We start from the raw sequence: 14,944 nt of genomic DNA, 5'->3' as shown, positions 1-14,944 counted from the left end.
TAAGAGTCGTGTAAGTACAGGAGTAAGAAAGAATTACTATATACAAAATGTATATGGGAGTAACTAAGAACTAGTATTAAGAATCAGAATATATGCACAGAGTATATGCACAATATAGGCTAGGTTATCAGGAATAACAACTCCTAACAAATAGTCTAGCAACTATGAAGTGCAGGTGGTTGGTTATGTATAGTACCTTAGACTAATGTTACTTAAGCCTAAATGATTAAGGGTATGTATACTTAAGGTCTCTAGGATAGTACCTTAAGTAAGAGGGTTACCTGACTAATGTACAGGATTTATAGGATTGGCCTAATGAGTATAGGACTTATATATGCTTAAGTAAGACTTAAGACTTATGGGGTTTACCTAAAATATATCTAGGATTTATGAGATATTGTAGATAAAGCTATCTACAATATAAGGGGTATGGTGGATTGAAACACTATCACTCAATCACAACAATCCTTACAGTATCGTCGCACTATACTCAATGTTGAACTCAACAACTGTGACAGTCAAGGGGCACAGGGTTGCAGTAAGTACACTAATAGGTTACCCTGTGTCTGTTGGGACTGGCCTATGGTCTTAGTGCGCCGAATAACCTCCTATGCTATTTACAGTGAGTCAATCACTAAAGTAAATGCGCAGATAAGCTGTTAAAGGCTTGTGTGTATATGTCAATATATAAGAGTGGATAAATGGATGCATTAGAAGCGTCTTCACAGGGTCCTTTTATACCCTGAGAAGGCGCACAAACAGTATATACATGATTGATACCAAGAGGGGGTACAGGAGGTACAGTGGCAACTGAAACACTTGAGGGAGCCAATACTTTGGTACATAGTAAACAAACAACAGTTCCTAATATTTGCCCAAGGCAATGTTTGCCCCAAGGCAGTATTTACCTGTGTGGTCCTTAGATGTCCCAAGGCTAAGTGTTTCATCCTTGGAGTAAACAGTCCCAAAGGTAGGATACTTCTGCATTGGGTACTTACAGTAAATGGGGCATAACTCCAAATGTTGTCCGTTTTGGGAGTTTGACCCAGCGTTCTGGAGCGCGCAAACATGCGCACCTAAGCGCAAGCGATTCGGCAGTGGGATGCCCGGGTGGTGGAGAAAAGGCGCATTTAGTGCGTCGGCGCTTAAGGGCTGATTAAGCGCCGGAGCACTTGCCTATGCGACAGGGGGGACCCTGAATATTTCTGGTGTAGCCACAAGATAGAATCTTGAATAATAAATACTACAAACAAGAGAAATATTACTTGTTACTGTTTATCTACTCAGCTGAATTTATATATATTTAAATGAGTGAGAAAACAGCATATATGCGAAAGGCATCGCATATTGGGGTATTCCTGAGGTTTAGGTTTTGTAAAGGTCACCATTGGATAGAGGGACCTTGAAAACCTTAGTTCGCATCTTTATCTCATTTTTTACTGTAAGATTACTAGTGTAATTAATAAAATAAGTACAGATTAAAGAAGAAATGTCATATCCATAACATATCCCCCCCAATCTGGACTTATCCTATCAAGAATGGCTTCCTAATCAAAGGTTTGATGCTAATTGATTATACTCCTTGAATTGGAATTAAATTCCTTAATTTTTATGCTAAGTCTTAAGGTGTCGGAGCCATGGGCGCTTAAGGCTTAGTCATGCTTGGAGTATTCAGCTGGTGCGGTATTTACTTGTTGTAATTATTGCGAGGTCAAATCGAAGCTTTTGACTTAGTTAAAAGTGCTATCGATATCTATCGAGTCGTGGCTATCGATCGGTACTAAGTGTGGTGGGACGTTCACACGAATAAGGGTCGAATTCTTAGCGACGATTATTTAGACGAGTCAAAAACGGTCAGATTCGCGAGTAGAGTATTAATGGTCGCAGAATACAGGAATTGAGACGCGGAGAACATTTAGATGTAATATGTACAGGCAAGGCATGTTGCTGGCTTAGCTAGTGACGACGGAGAGGGGGCGAATGATATGTTCCGAGTCGATTTCGAGCCCTCCGCCGATGTCGACGCCCTGGTTGTTGCTTAGCTCTAGGTCGCGAGCGTGAACCTCGTGCCAGTGGTCTTCCCACGAGAACGGCGGCGTATGCTGCTGCGGTACGGTGGGCCATTCAGGTGGTCCCAAGTCGACGACGGGGTTTGGTTCTCCCGGCCACTCCCAAACAGAAGCGACGAAGTCGTTACCGAACCCGGGGGAGACGGATTCAACGCTCTGCGCAACGGCAACCAATGAGAGTTGCTGCGTGAGGGCAGCGATGTCGAACTCGTGGCTGTGGGCGTACTCTGGAGCGGGGAATTCGCCTGCTTCGTTGGCAGCGTGCAACGGGGCGTATTCCGGAGCCGTAAACGAATCGCCGTTCTGGTAACCCAGGTAAGCCGTTTCGGGTTGCTCGGAAGATTCTCGAGGGGGAAGTCCCCAGGCGGCGTAGTCGAAGGGGACTTCCGCGAAGTCCACCAACTGGGGCGGCGGAACGTTCTCAGGCGGCGGAGTAATTGGTCCCAGTGCTTCGTTGTCGCCGTCGTATCCGTTGACAGGGAATCCTGCGATTGATACCCTGGTGAGCTGAGTACGATTATGTTGTGTTATACTACAAATCTTACCTGCGTCGGACAGATTGTCTTTGGAGTGTTCGACTACTGGGTGACCATGTAAACGGCACCAAAAACGATGCGCCGAAACGCAGGTGGGGAGCCGCGAATATACCCAACATGGGCCATGTTACTATACTCCATCTGTTTAGTAGCAGTGATAATAATTGACAGAGCATTGAGGCAAATGCGTAGAAGTTGTTGTGATGTACTTGTTGCTGGAGCTTGTGGAAGGAATTGGCAGGGAAGTGATAGACGTCCTCTTTGAAACAAATGGGACGCGGGATGTACGGAAAACCAATCTTGACGAGCTCAGTTGCATAGTCGTAATTTGCCCAGGGCTTGCGACGATTCCATCCAGCAGGTTGGACAGCTTCGCCAAAGACACAAAGTGCATGGGTGTAGGCCCCGTGCAATGCATGAGTAAGGTCAATGCCTAAGAACCATTGAGGGGGATGGTCATCATCCATTAGGAAGACCTCAATGTCAGGCATGGCATGAATACGACGTTCTAGGGGTCTGGATGATTCTCAGAGTAGGGGGAGTAGTGGTCATTGTGGCAATTAGCATAGACATAGTACAAATCACGGACATGGCTGGCTTCAATAATACCTAGCTCAGGAGTGAGGGGCACGTCATTCCTGTAGGAAGTGAAGATGGGATAGCAGTAATAATCTTGGGAGAAAGACATAGTAGACAGAGTGTGTAGATAATTGAGTATGAATGGGATGACAATTGGGAGAGTTGAGTGAGAGCATTTATACAAAATTCATCCTCCATAAGATAGGTTTGACTTAGTGCTTCAAACGTTGAGTATGTTGTTATTTCCTATCTTGGAGGATATGACCGGTTTAGTTACACCTGTGGTACATGGAAGAAGCCATGTGGAGCTTAGAACTCCTTCTTCTTCCTGTGATTGTGATGGATAGTGGAGCCAGAGGTTTGCTTCCATTCTTTGATTACTTCTGGAGCATTCCTTAATTCTTTCTCTGTCCTCCATCTATCATGTTCTGAGCTGTACCCAAGCCAACAGATTTTGTACTGCCTAATTCTCTTGTTGCCTTTCTTTATTGTCCTTTCTTCTACTATCCTTTCCACCTCATATTCAGGCATCTGTTGGAAGTCTTCTCTAGGTATATTCTGAGTGGGTTGGCTTCCAAACTCTGGGGGTGATGCCTTGTAAGATTCCAAGTGTGCTATGTTAATGATTGGGTGTATGCAATAGCTAGCAGGTAATCTTATCCTATATGCTACTGGTGATATGCTTTCCATGACTTCAAATGGTCCTTCATAACGCATATTTAGCTTATTCCCTTTCCCTGACTGATGTTTGAGTAAGTTTAAGGAATGGGGATTGATTAAGACTAAATCTCCTGGCTCAAAGGTAACATGTGTCTTGTCAGAATTATAGTATTTCTGTTGATAATTCTGAGCTACTTTGAGAGCGTCCTTAGCTAATGATTGTGCTAATTCCATGGATTCTTTGAATTCTTCAGCTGTTTGACTCTCTTGGGCTGGTCTTGGAATGTTATCAGAAGTGAGAGCCAGTAAGTCAGCTGATGTTAGAGGCTGGAATCCGCGGAGTAGAAAGGCTGGTGTCTGTTGTGTGGATGTGTGCACACCTGTGTTGTATGAGTGCGCAAATACTGATAGAAGCTTACTCCAATTGTCCTTAGCTGGGTTAGTGAATACTCTAATTGCTACTTCTGTAGTTTGATTAAGTATTTCTGTTTGTCCATCACTCTGAGGATGATGTGCAGTGGTGAGTGCTTGCCAAATTCTTAACATACTAACTAAGTGACCCCAAAAGGCTCCTGTCCATCTAGCATCTCTATCAGTGATTACTTGCCGAGGTAAACCATAGTGACACCATATGTGATCATGGAACAGTTGCGCTGTTTGTACTTCATCTATCTGAGTAGTACATGGGATGAAATGTCCATACTTAGTTAGTTTGTCCACAATAACTAGGATAGCGTTGTAGTTGTTACTTGGTGGAAGATCCATGATGAAGTCCATTGATACTACTTCAAAGGGTTGCTGTGGAATAGGTAAAGGTTGAAGGAATCCTCTGGGTCCATGCCGTTGATGTCCTGCTTTCTGACAGATATCACAAGTGTGTACATACTTCTGAATGCTTCTAGCCATCTTAGGCCAATAGTAAACAGAAGCAATTCGATGATATGTCTTAGCATAACCGGCATGTGCTCCTTGATTGAGGTTATCATGATTTTCCTTCAAAATATCTACTTGTAGATCCCTAGGTACACATAGCCAATACTTTTCCTGGGAATCTATAAAGTAGATCAATCCATTATCTCCTATCTGGTATTGATGGAAGGGTGGATTGAGTGGATTGTGGTGCGACTTGAACTCTTCCATCACTTGCTTGAAATGGGAGTCCTTCTTGTATGCTTCTATGAACCTTGTGATTTCTTCTGAGTTTATTGATATTTCCACAGAGTATGAGGTAGTTGTTTGATAAGATATAGCTTCTGCCGGTGTGGGTATCCACTTCTTGATGGGCTTCTGGCTATTTCCAATTTTGTAACTCTGGGTGAATGCACTTGCAACTCTAAGAAGTTTCTCTTCAAAACGTTCATTTATCTCCTTATAGAGGTTTCTTAATGGGTCTTCCTCCATGTTGAGCTTGAGTGGAGTCAATTGATCTGCCAGAGGGCTGGTATGATATGGGGTTCTCCTCCTAAGTCTTGAGATAGGATCTGCATTGTCATGTACTCTTCCTGCGCGGTGCACAATCTGCATTCCTGGGTAGGCTGAGAATACTAAGCCCCATGTCATGAGTCTTCTGTTGACATTATTGTAAGTCTTGCTCCAGGTGAGAGCGGCGTGATCTGTGATAGCAACAAATTCAGCTCCTTCCAAGTATACCTGAAATTTCACAAGTGCTTCCTTGAGGGCTAATGCTTTGCGCTCTGTTGGGGAGTAGTTTCTTTCTGCTTCTTTTAGAATCCTTGACCAATAAGCAATGACTTGCTCCACTTGTACAGTTGTTTCTTCAAAGTCTTGCTTATCCCATGTATCCCCCCCAGTCACGTTGTCTCTCTGCTTGGAAGCAGGAATTGTCATTCTGGGAACTGGGTTTCCTTTGTCATATTCCCCCCTTAAGTACTTGTATGCCTTTGTCCCCTTTAGGTCTTTTATCTTGATGGATTGGACTTGCTGTAATATTCCTCCAAGGCCATAGTCGCATGCATCTGTATATAATCTGTATGGTTTTCCAATAATAGGATAAGCCATTACTGGAGCAGATGCAAGGGCCTCTTTAGCAAGTTCAAACGCTTGTTGTTCCTTTTCCTCCCAAGACCAAGCTGTTCCTTTCTTGAGAAGCTTGAACAAAGGCGCTACAATCCATGAGTAGAAGGGAATATAGCTAGAGAAATAAGTCATCATCCCTAGGAAAGTTTGTAAGGTAGGAACATTTTTAGGGGGTTCCAACTCTAAGATAGCGTCAACTTTTTCCTTATGGGTTGATAGACCTAATCTTGATACCTTCTGTCCTAGCAATAGTAGTGATTGGTATCCAATGTGACATTTCTTTGGAGATAGGGTGATTTCAGCTTCTTCAATAGCTCCTAAGACTTGATCTAAGTGATTGCAATGGTCTTCAAACTCAACACTATAGATCACTATGTCATCAATATATACTAGGGCAAATTGCCATAGAAATCTTGAAAGTATCCTATTCATGACACGCTGGAACTCTGCTGGTCCATTCCTATATCCAAAGAGTAGTTTGGTAGGTTGCCAATGGCCGTTGTGGCATCTGAAAGCAAGTTTCTCTCTGTCTTCTTCCTTAATGGTTAGCTGAGTGAAACCAGCTAGCGCATCTAAGGTAGTAAGCCATTGAGATCCTTCCAAGGCATGCAAGATGTCAGTTTGTATTGGTAAGGGATACTCATCTGGTACAGCTACTTCATTGAGACGTCTATAATCCACACATAATCTGGGTTTACTGTTGCGATAGACTACTATTACAGGAAATCCCCAAGCACTCTTGGATGGCTCAATGACTCCAAGTTTAAGCCATTCTCCAATCTGTTTGTCAATGACTTCTCTTTTAGCTGGAGAAGCATGGTAAGGGGTTAGAGATATTTCTTTAGTTCCTGGCCTTAGTCTAATTTCCAGTTGAGTGTTATGAGTACCAAGTCTACCATCTAATCCAAAGGCTAACTCATGCTTGCGCAAGACTTTTTCTAGTTTAGCCCTTTGATTAGGGGTGAGATGTTCTGAGAAATTAACTTCTTGAAGAAATCTATCTGAAGGGACAGGTTCTGGGTCAGGTACTTCAGCAGTCTTAGGTCCTCCTTCAGGTGACTTCATTAATTCCTCTTCTTGCACAGTAGGCTTCTCTTCAGCTTTCCTCTGCACCATGGCTTGTACTAAGGTAGCATACTTGATAATGCTGTCTTTTTCTTCCTTAGTAATGTCCTTTTCCTTTGCAAGGTATTTGTTGGGATCATGCATATATCCAAGAATCTCTCCTCCTTGCAATCTTAAAGGATGTTCTGATAGGTTAGAAACCTGAATCTTAGGATTGTTCCTATCTATCAGGCAGTCTGTTATTGCAAACAGATGTTCTTCTTGTCAATGGGAATTGAAAGATCTGTCCATAAAACCAGAGGCTTGACCTTCCTTCCATATTGTCTTGACTTTGATGAGCTTGATGGTATGCGCTGGGATAGTAACTGTCTCATAGACTTTTACTTTGACAGTATTGGGAGGTAATTTCCTATGTTGAAGTCGCTTCTTGTAGGCTTTCTTAGAGATCTTGATTTTCTCAGAATTCTTGATGAATCCTTGCGCAACTTCAACCATAAAAGTATTACCTTGTTGGTCAATTCTTGGGCTGGAATCTGATTCTTCCACAGGAATAGAACGTCCTGTATCCCCAAAAACTATCCTTGTTCCTTCTCCATTCCTAACTAATGACAGTTGATACTGAGACGCAAAGTCTGTTCCTAGGATAAAGGGTGTGTTCATGTTAGGAACTATATAGGCTTCTACAATCATTTTAACTAATCCTTGTTCAGTATCAAAGATGATAGGAAGGGAAATATACTGTGATAAGCTACTATTCCCAGTAACTTGAATTAACTTGAGTTTTTGTCCAATGCGCACTCTGGGTGATGGATCTAGAGTTTTAAGTATTGACTCATTAATGAGAGTGATCTCTGATCCTGAGTCAAAGGTGATGCGCTTCTTAGGTCCATTATTTGTCTGAAGCCAACCTTTGATGATGGTGGCTTTGGATCCAAAGAAAGCAGTTCCTGGTGGTCTTGACATTAATTGCTTGAGAGTGATTTCTTCTCCAATTTTGGCAATAGCTGTATGACTACTAGCCATTTTCAGTTTCTTATTAAGGCTCTTCCTAGTGGGGAGCTTGGGTTGTACATATCCAGAAAATACAGATGAATCTGATTCCTTACTGCCCTGGTCAGCAGAGTTAGTACCCTGGCTGACAGTGGTCCCCTCCAGACCATGCTGTTCCTCCTGGGATCCAGAGCTGGGCTTAGCGCTGGAGGTAGAGACAGCTAATGACTGAAGGGGCTTATGAAAATCCTGCTCTTCCTCAGAAACAGACTCTTCTCCTTCAGTGTCATATTCTGTTTCATCAAGGTAGGCTTCATCACAGAGATCTTCATAAGCTTCCTGAGCTTCCCATTCATCATCATCTGCTTGTGCCATATGTGATCGCACAAATCTGGAGTTCTTCTTGGCATGCTTACAGTCTCTATCCCAGTGCATCATACTTCCACAGTGTCTACAAGGTCTAGCTTTCTTGTCTTTAGGAGTTTTACCTTTAGATACTGTAGAGTCATCCTTAGGGTATTTTGGTGGAGGATTATTTTGATGCCATCCTACTGGTTTAGATCCTGCTAAGTGTGAACGCGCACTTGGCCTAGAGTGCCTGTTTCCTTCTAGTCTCTTGAGAGTAGATTGCATCTGGTGTAGTTGACGCTGTATGTCAGAGTTATGAGAAGAATCTTTTCCCAAAAGGTCCTCCTCATGCCATGCAATCTTGTCAAGGAAATCTTCCCAAGTGACTATTCTTGAGGTGTCTATATGCGTGGTCCAGGACTTAGGAGCACCATTCATGATTTCAAAGATTAATTCAGAGTCAGTCCAGTCACTGACAATAGTAAGAGCCTCCATCTTCCTGATGACATAGTCTTCTGGAGTCTCTTCTGAATGATCTTTATCCCTGAACCTGATGCGCATGGCTTCATTCTTGCTTCTGTTCAGGAAGGTCCTATTCATGAAGTGGATAGTGATGGCTTGCCTAAGTGCTGGCCAGTCTTCAGTTATAATTCGCCTATAGTCCTTATCTAATGCATTGAACCATCTAAGAGCTCTTCCTGTGAACCTGAGAGGAATCTGCTGTCCAAGCTGAATTCTAGTGTAGCTACTATACTCAGCTATGTTGTTGATGGATGTCATCCAGCGCGACAGCTTCTTAGTGTCTCCATCCCACTCTGGGATTATGTCAGGTTTCAGCTTAGTATCAAAGTGTACAGGAGCTGGATTGAAAGGTCTAGCTCTAGCTGCATTTGCTTGAGCGTATGGTTCATTTCCTGGATCTTCTGGGTTGTTGGGAGGTCCTCCTCCATTCCTTCTAGGTGGGTTGTTCCTTCTTCTACCAGAGTTATCAAAATCTCCATCCTCGCTATCATATGGTGGGTCATTTCCTCCTCCTCCTTCAGCTAAGGGAGCTAGTCTATCTCTAAGTTGATCCCTAGGAGGTGGATCATTAAACAGCTTGCTAAACCTTCTAGAGGAGACCATACGTCCTACAATATGAGGAGGTAACCTAGTCCTGTCAATGGGTGGTGCTGGAGGTACTTGAAGTTGCGGGACAGGTGCTAGTAGAGGGGCTAAGAAGTTTCCTCTCCTACTCATATTAGCTTCTTCTCTAGTAACTGGTGCTGGCTGCTCCTGTAAGTAAGGTAAATTGGTATGGATACTTAGAGGAGTTCTTCTTGATTCAGGAGAGGAGGTAGGTCTCCTGTGGGCACTTTCAGCTAGTCTAGAGGAGCGCTCTTCTGGGATTGTAGACACTCTGGTAAAGGATTCAGCTGGTATAGCTGGTCTTCCTGAGGATCGCCGATTTGCTCCCAAGGAAGATCTGCAATTAATAAAGTTAGCATGTGGAGGTGGATCTCTAAGAGGAATACTTGGGCCTGCAAGGCTAACTCTTCTAGCAGCATTGCTTAAAGGTGGATTATAAGGTATATTTCTAAGATTATCCTCTTCTAATTGGCTCCTAATCCTGGGAGTAGATTGTGCTACTGGAATTTGTATGGTGTGTGTAGCAGCACTTGAGACAGAAGTAATAGAATCAGCAGGAGTAGCTGGGGCTATTAGTTCTGGGGCTACTTGGTCTCTTCCAGTTGATGATTCAGAAGAACTTAAGCAATCTATACTTCCATCTGAAAGATTGTTGATGTAGTCTTCAAGGGCTTGTATATTGAAAGGAGGTATAGCTGAAGGTTGTGCAATAGGAACACTAGCATTACCTCTAGGTGATGATGGTAAGGTTTCTTCTGAACTAGTGGAAGGGACTACAGTGGGTCTAGGAGTAGGTGGTCTAGGTCCTAGAGATTTAGTGGCTTCTCTCCTAAGTCTCTCAGTCCTTTCTAAAGTAGGTGGGACTTGTAATGTTACATGGGGTGACTCCTCTGGTATTCTTCCTAAGGGTATAGATCTAGAGGAAGAAGTAGCGATAGAGCTAGGAGGAGGTGGTAAAGGTTCTGAGGGAATAAGTGAGGTTCCATTATCAGGTCCTAAATACCTAGGTTGCATAGTAACAGTAAGAGAGGCTTTGGATGAATGAAGACTACTAGGAGGTTGTCCTGGAGGAGTGCTACTGGAGGTGTGCGGGGTTACAGTTGGAGGAGAAACTTGAGGTTCTGGAAGTAAAGGACTAGCAATAGTAACTTGACTTGTGGGCTTGATAAGACTCCTTAGTAAGTTTTCTTGAGCCGCCTCCTGTGGAGTGACAGAAGAGGCTCTAGAACTTTTGGGCACTAACAGGGTCATATCTTGCTTAAGTTGTAGAGTCCTATCCCTAAGGTGTTCTTGTCCAGGTTCTACCTCACTGAGATGTCCTGCTGAGATGACTGGGGAAGGTGGTCCAGTCTGAAGTTGTCTACCAAGGATCTCATATAGCTTCTGAATGAAACGCTCCATCTGATCCCTATAAGTGACAGCAGCTACTTCAAAGGAGTGGGAGGTGAATAAGCAGTCATGTTCTGGCCATTCAGGAATGGGCAATAGCTCCTCCATGTCATAGACGCTATGAACAGTTCTCTTGATTAGTTTATTCAGGTCTATGTGTAACTTACCATATTCAGGCCAATGGTTGATTTCTTGAGCAGGAATTAACTTGGTAGTAATGCGACATGTAGGTCTAAAGGTTACTACAGTATCTAGTAGTTTGAAGTAGTGAGAAGCCCATTGCTCACAAGAAGGTGAGGGGTAGCGATTCTCATAGGCTGGAGGTATCTCCACATGATAGAATACCCTTCCTAGCTGCCTGTAGACTTTCCTAAAACTATTAGCTTGAGGGTTCTTCCTGCACCAAGAGGTCATCTGAGTACAGTCAGGCTGATAGTTGAATTCTCCTGGAAATTCTTCATTTAAAGGGTATAAGGTAGTGGAGGGAGAATAGGGTAGGTACTTCTGGATAGCTGGGTCATTAGTAAAAGACCTATCATTAGGATCCAGTAAGGCAGCTTGAGTTTCCTTATGCTTAGATATGTGGGCTTCAGAAGTCTTTCCTTTAGATCTCTTAAGCTCATGAGAGTTCATAGGCTCAGAGGGCTGAGGTTTACTAGAGGAAGGTTCCAACATCTCTATATCAGGGAGTCCAAATACAGGTATCATCCTCTGGAAGGTAGCTGAGCTAGCCTTATGACCAAAAGGTGAAGGCTTCCTTATAGAAGAACTTGGCTTAGCTAGCTTGTTTGCTTCCTGAATAGCTTCATTTTCCAAAGGAGACAATCTTGGAGAGTGTCTAGATGATGACTTATGAGAGTGGGGTGATATTCTTCTTGAGCTACTAGGTCCTGCTTGAGGGTCTTCCAAGGCTGGCATGGAAGCATGTGGCTTGATGGGTGATTCATAGGGTTGGATAGGTTGGGGAATCACTAGCTCCTCAGGAGAGGATTGCTCAATAGAGTACCTAGTAGGTCCAAAAGGGTTGCTGGGACTATCTGTAGGTATGCTGTCTCTGGGAAGCACAGAGCTTCTAGAGGTACTATGTCTAGGCATACCTTCTCTTGAAAGTCTTGTGTCCCAAGGGGTTCTATTAGAGGATGCAGGTCTACTTGATCTTCTAGACATAAAAGAATGTTAGTAGAGTATCACAGTTAGAATGTATATACAAAGTATGAAAGCTTGTACAAAAGATTACAGGTAAGAATTAAAGATAACCAACACTATGCCCTGCGGTGGTCACCAATGTTAAGAGTCGTGTAAGTACAGGAGTAAGAAAGAATTACTATATACAAAATGTATATGGGAATAACTAAGAACTAGTATTAAGAATCAGAATATATGCACAGAGTATATGCACAATATAGGCTAGGTTATCAGGAATAACAACTCCTAACAAATAGTCTAGCAACTATGAAGTGCAGGTGGTTGGTTATGTATAGTACCTTAGACTAATGTTACTTAAGCCTAAATGATTAAGGGTATGTATACTTAAGGTCTCTAGGATAGTACCTTAAGTAAGAGGGTTACCTGACTAATGTACAGGATTTATAGGATTGGCCTAATAAGTATAGGACTTATATATGCTTAAGTAAGACTTAAGACTTATGGGGTTTACCTAAAATATATCTAGGATTTATGAGATATTGTAGATAAAGCTATCTACAATATAAGGGGTATGGTGGATTGAAACACTATCACTCAATCACAACAATCCTTACAGTATCGTCGCACTATACTCAATGTTGAACTCAACAACTGTGACAGTCAAGGGGCACAGGGTTGCAGTAAGTACACTAATAGGTTACCCTGTGTCTGTTGGGACTGGCCTATGGTCTTAGTGCGCCGAATAACCTCCTATGCTATTTACAGTGAGTCAATCACTAAAGTAAATGCGCAGATAAGCTGTTAAAGGCTTGTGTGTATATGTCAATATATAAGAGTGGATAAATGGATGCATTAGAAGCGTCTTCACAGGGTCCTTTTATACCCTGAGAAGGCGCACAAACAGGTATATACATGATTGATACCAAGAGGGGGTACAGGAGGTACATGTGGCAACTGAAACACTTGAGGGAGCCAATACTTTGGTACATAGTAAACAAACAACAGTTCCTAATATTTGTCCCAAGGCAATGTTTGCCCCAAGGCAGTATTTACCTGTGTGGGTCCTTAGATGTCCCAAGGCTAAGTGTTTCATCCTTGGAGTAAACAGTCCCAAAGGTAGGATACTTCTGCATTGGGTACTTACAGTAAATGGGGCATAACTCTGCCAAATATTGTCCGTTTTGGGAGTTTGACCCAGCGTTCTGGAGCGCGCAAACAGGCGCACCTAAGCGCAAGCGATTTGGCAGTATGGGATGCCCGGGTGGTGGAGAAAAGGCGCATTTAGTGCGTCGGCGCTTAAGGGCTGATTAAGCGCCGGAGCACTTGCCTATGCAACAGGGGGGACCCTGAATATTTCTGGGTGTAGCCACAAGATAGAATCTTGAATAATAAATACTACAAACAAGAGAAATATTACTTGTTACTGTTTATCTACTCAGCTGAATTTATATATATTTAAATGAGTGAGAAAACAGCATATATGCGAAAGGCATCGCATATTGAGGGTATTCCTGAGGTTTATAGGTTTTGTAAAGGCCACCATTGGATAGAGGGACCTTGAAAACCTTAGTTCGCATCTTTATCTCATTTATTTACTGTAAGATTACTAGTGTAATTAATAAAATAAGTACAGATTAATGAGGAAATGTCATATCCATAACAACTTGGGTCAATGTGTACATCCTAAGCCAACTAAACAGCTGTTTTCTCTATACTTCTCCAGGCTCCCCTAATTAGGGGACTTATTTCTGAAGCACTCCAGTGAGCCATGAAGATATGCAAATATGCCTGCTTGCAGGAGCTCTGAACATCTCTGGGTTGCTTTGGAGATGTTGTGACCCAACTGTAAGGTTGGTCACACACTAGAAGAGGGTGCTTAAGGCTGTATCTAAACACTGCTGACTAATCAACCAAGGCTATACTACTCTATCTAAGACTGCTTAAGGTGGCTACTACCTATCTACTGAGAATGCAAGGGGGCCCAAGGCCTGGGAGGTGTGGTGAGTCTAGATAAGGGGTGAGTTATGTTATTACTGATATCCAGCTACTCAGCTGGCTACTGGGACCTGTCTGTAATGAAAGACAAGGTAAAATTGACTTGGGGTCTCCAAGCAATTTTCCTGCTGTATATATAATAAGAGGGTGCTATCTACATGGTCTGTGCGCATGGGAGAAAGAAGTGTACATATAAAAAAGGAAGCATGCTGCAGGCTGTGCAGAAGCGTGGATTTTTCTTAAGCACCCTTAGCATGGCATCTTGGTGCAGCATCTTGGCACAGCATCTTGGTGTAATAAGTGCCAAGATCACATGATTGAAAAACAAAAGATATTGAGTCTGTAAAAAATAGTAGAAATATCAGAAAAATTGTCTGATTCCAATGGTATATGTTAAGAGGGTGTAACAGGAGAACTTCAGAGTTAAGTAGACTTCATGGGCAAGTAGAAGATTTCAATGAAAAGTTGTGTCTCTGAACCATGAGCCTGCCCCTGTACCTTTTACTATGATATAAATGCATTGCACTGCCTGTTAGGTTAAAGTACAGAGTGGGTATGGGATGTCATGACCTTCATTGGCATGACATGATTTTTTACTATTTTCTACCTTTTTTCTGAGACAGTTTCCTTTTTTAGTATATATTTGTGACTCATCAAGATCACGTGACATATTTGATATATGATGTGAAATTGTTTATGACTCATTGTTTAGTACTGTTGTTTTTGATGTGGCTCACTTTATGTATATAAACCAGGTCAAGTTGCCACTAGAACAGCAAGACTTGACCTCTTTGTCAATTCATCCTAAGCTTACTCCTTCCTTTGCCCAGGCCCCTAGTTGGCCATTAGTGCACCTTATTACAAACCCATAACCCAGGCCTTGTTGCCCTCTACCTCTATCCATAACCCCTGGGTCTTTGTTGCCCCTCTCTGTTTCATAGTCCATTGGTGATAGGGTGTCCTAGATGTCTGTAAGGACGTTGAGGGTGCTGGCGCTTGTGG

At 42.8% G+C, this 14,944-nt stretch overlaps 2 protein-coding genes across 2 annotated transcripts; both read right to left on the bottom strand.

Annotated features, from left to right (window-relative positions):
- Positions 1 to 1,952: 1,952 nt before the first annotated feature.
- Positions 1,953 to 3,293, bottom strand: RhiXN_12235 (uncharacterized protein; the record flags this gene model as incomplete). Its single annotated transcript, XM_043332050.1, has 3 exons — positions 1,953 to 2,568; positions 2,615 to 3,121; positions 3,184 to 3,293. The coding sequence occupies 3 exons, from the start codon at positions 3,291 to 3,293 to the stop codon at positions 1,953 to 1,955; spliced, it is 1,233 nt and encodes a 410-aa protein (XP_043186811.1).
- Positions 3,294 to 3,493: 200 nt separating this feature from the next.
- On the bottom strand, positions 3,494 to 13,228 carry RhiXN_12234 (Retrovirus-related Pol polyprotein from transposon; the record flags this gene model as incomplete). The annotated part of the gene is made up of 4 exons (XM_043332049.1): positions 3,494 to 7,182; positions 7,243 to 11,838; positions 11,899 to 11,960; positions 13,173 to 13,228. 4 exons carry the CDS (start codon positions 13,226 to 13,228, stop codon positions 3,494 to 3,496), a joined length of 8,403 nt encoding a protein of 2,800 aa, XP_043186810.1.
- Positions 13,229 to 14,944: the final 1,716 nt, after the last annotated feature.

This window comes from Rhizoctonia solani, chromosome 15 (genome assembly GCF_016906535.1).
Source record: "Rhizoctonia solani chromosome 15, complete sequence".
Classification (NCBI taxonomy): Eukaryota; Fungi; Basidiomycota; class Agaricomycetes; order Cantharellales; family Ceratobasidiaceae; genus Rhizoctonia; species Rhizoctonia solani.
This window is presented reverse-complemented; position numbering and strand designations above follow the sequence as displayed.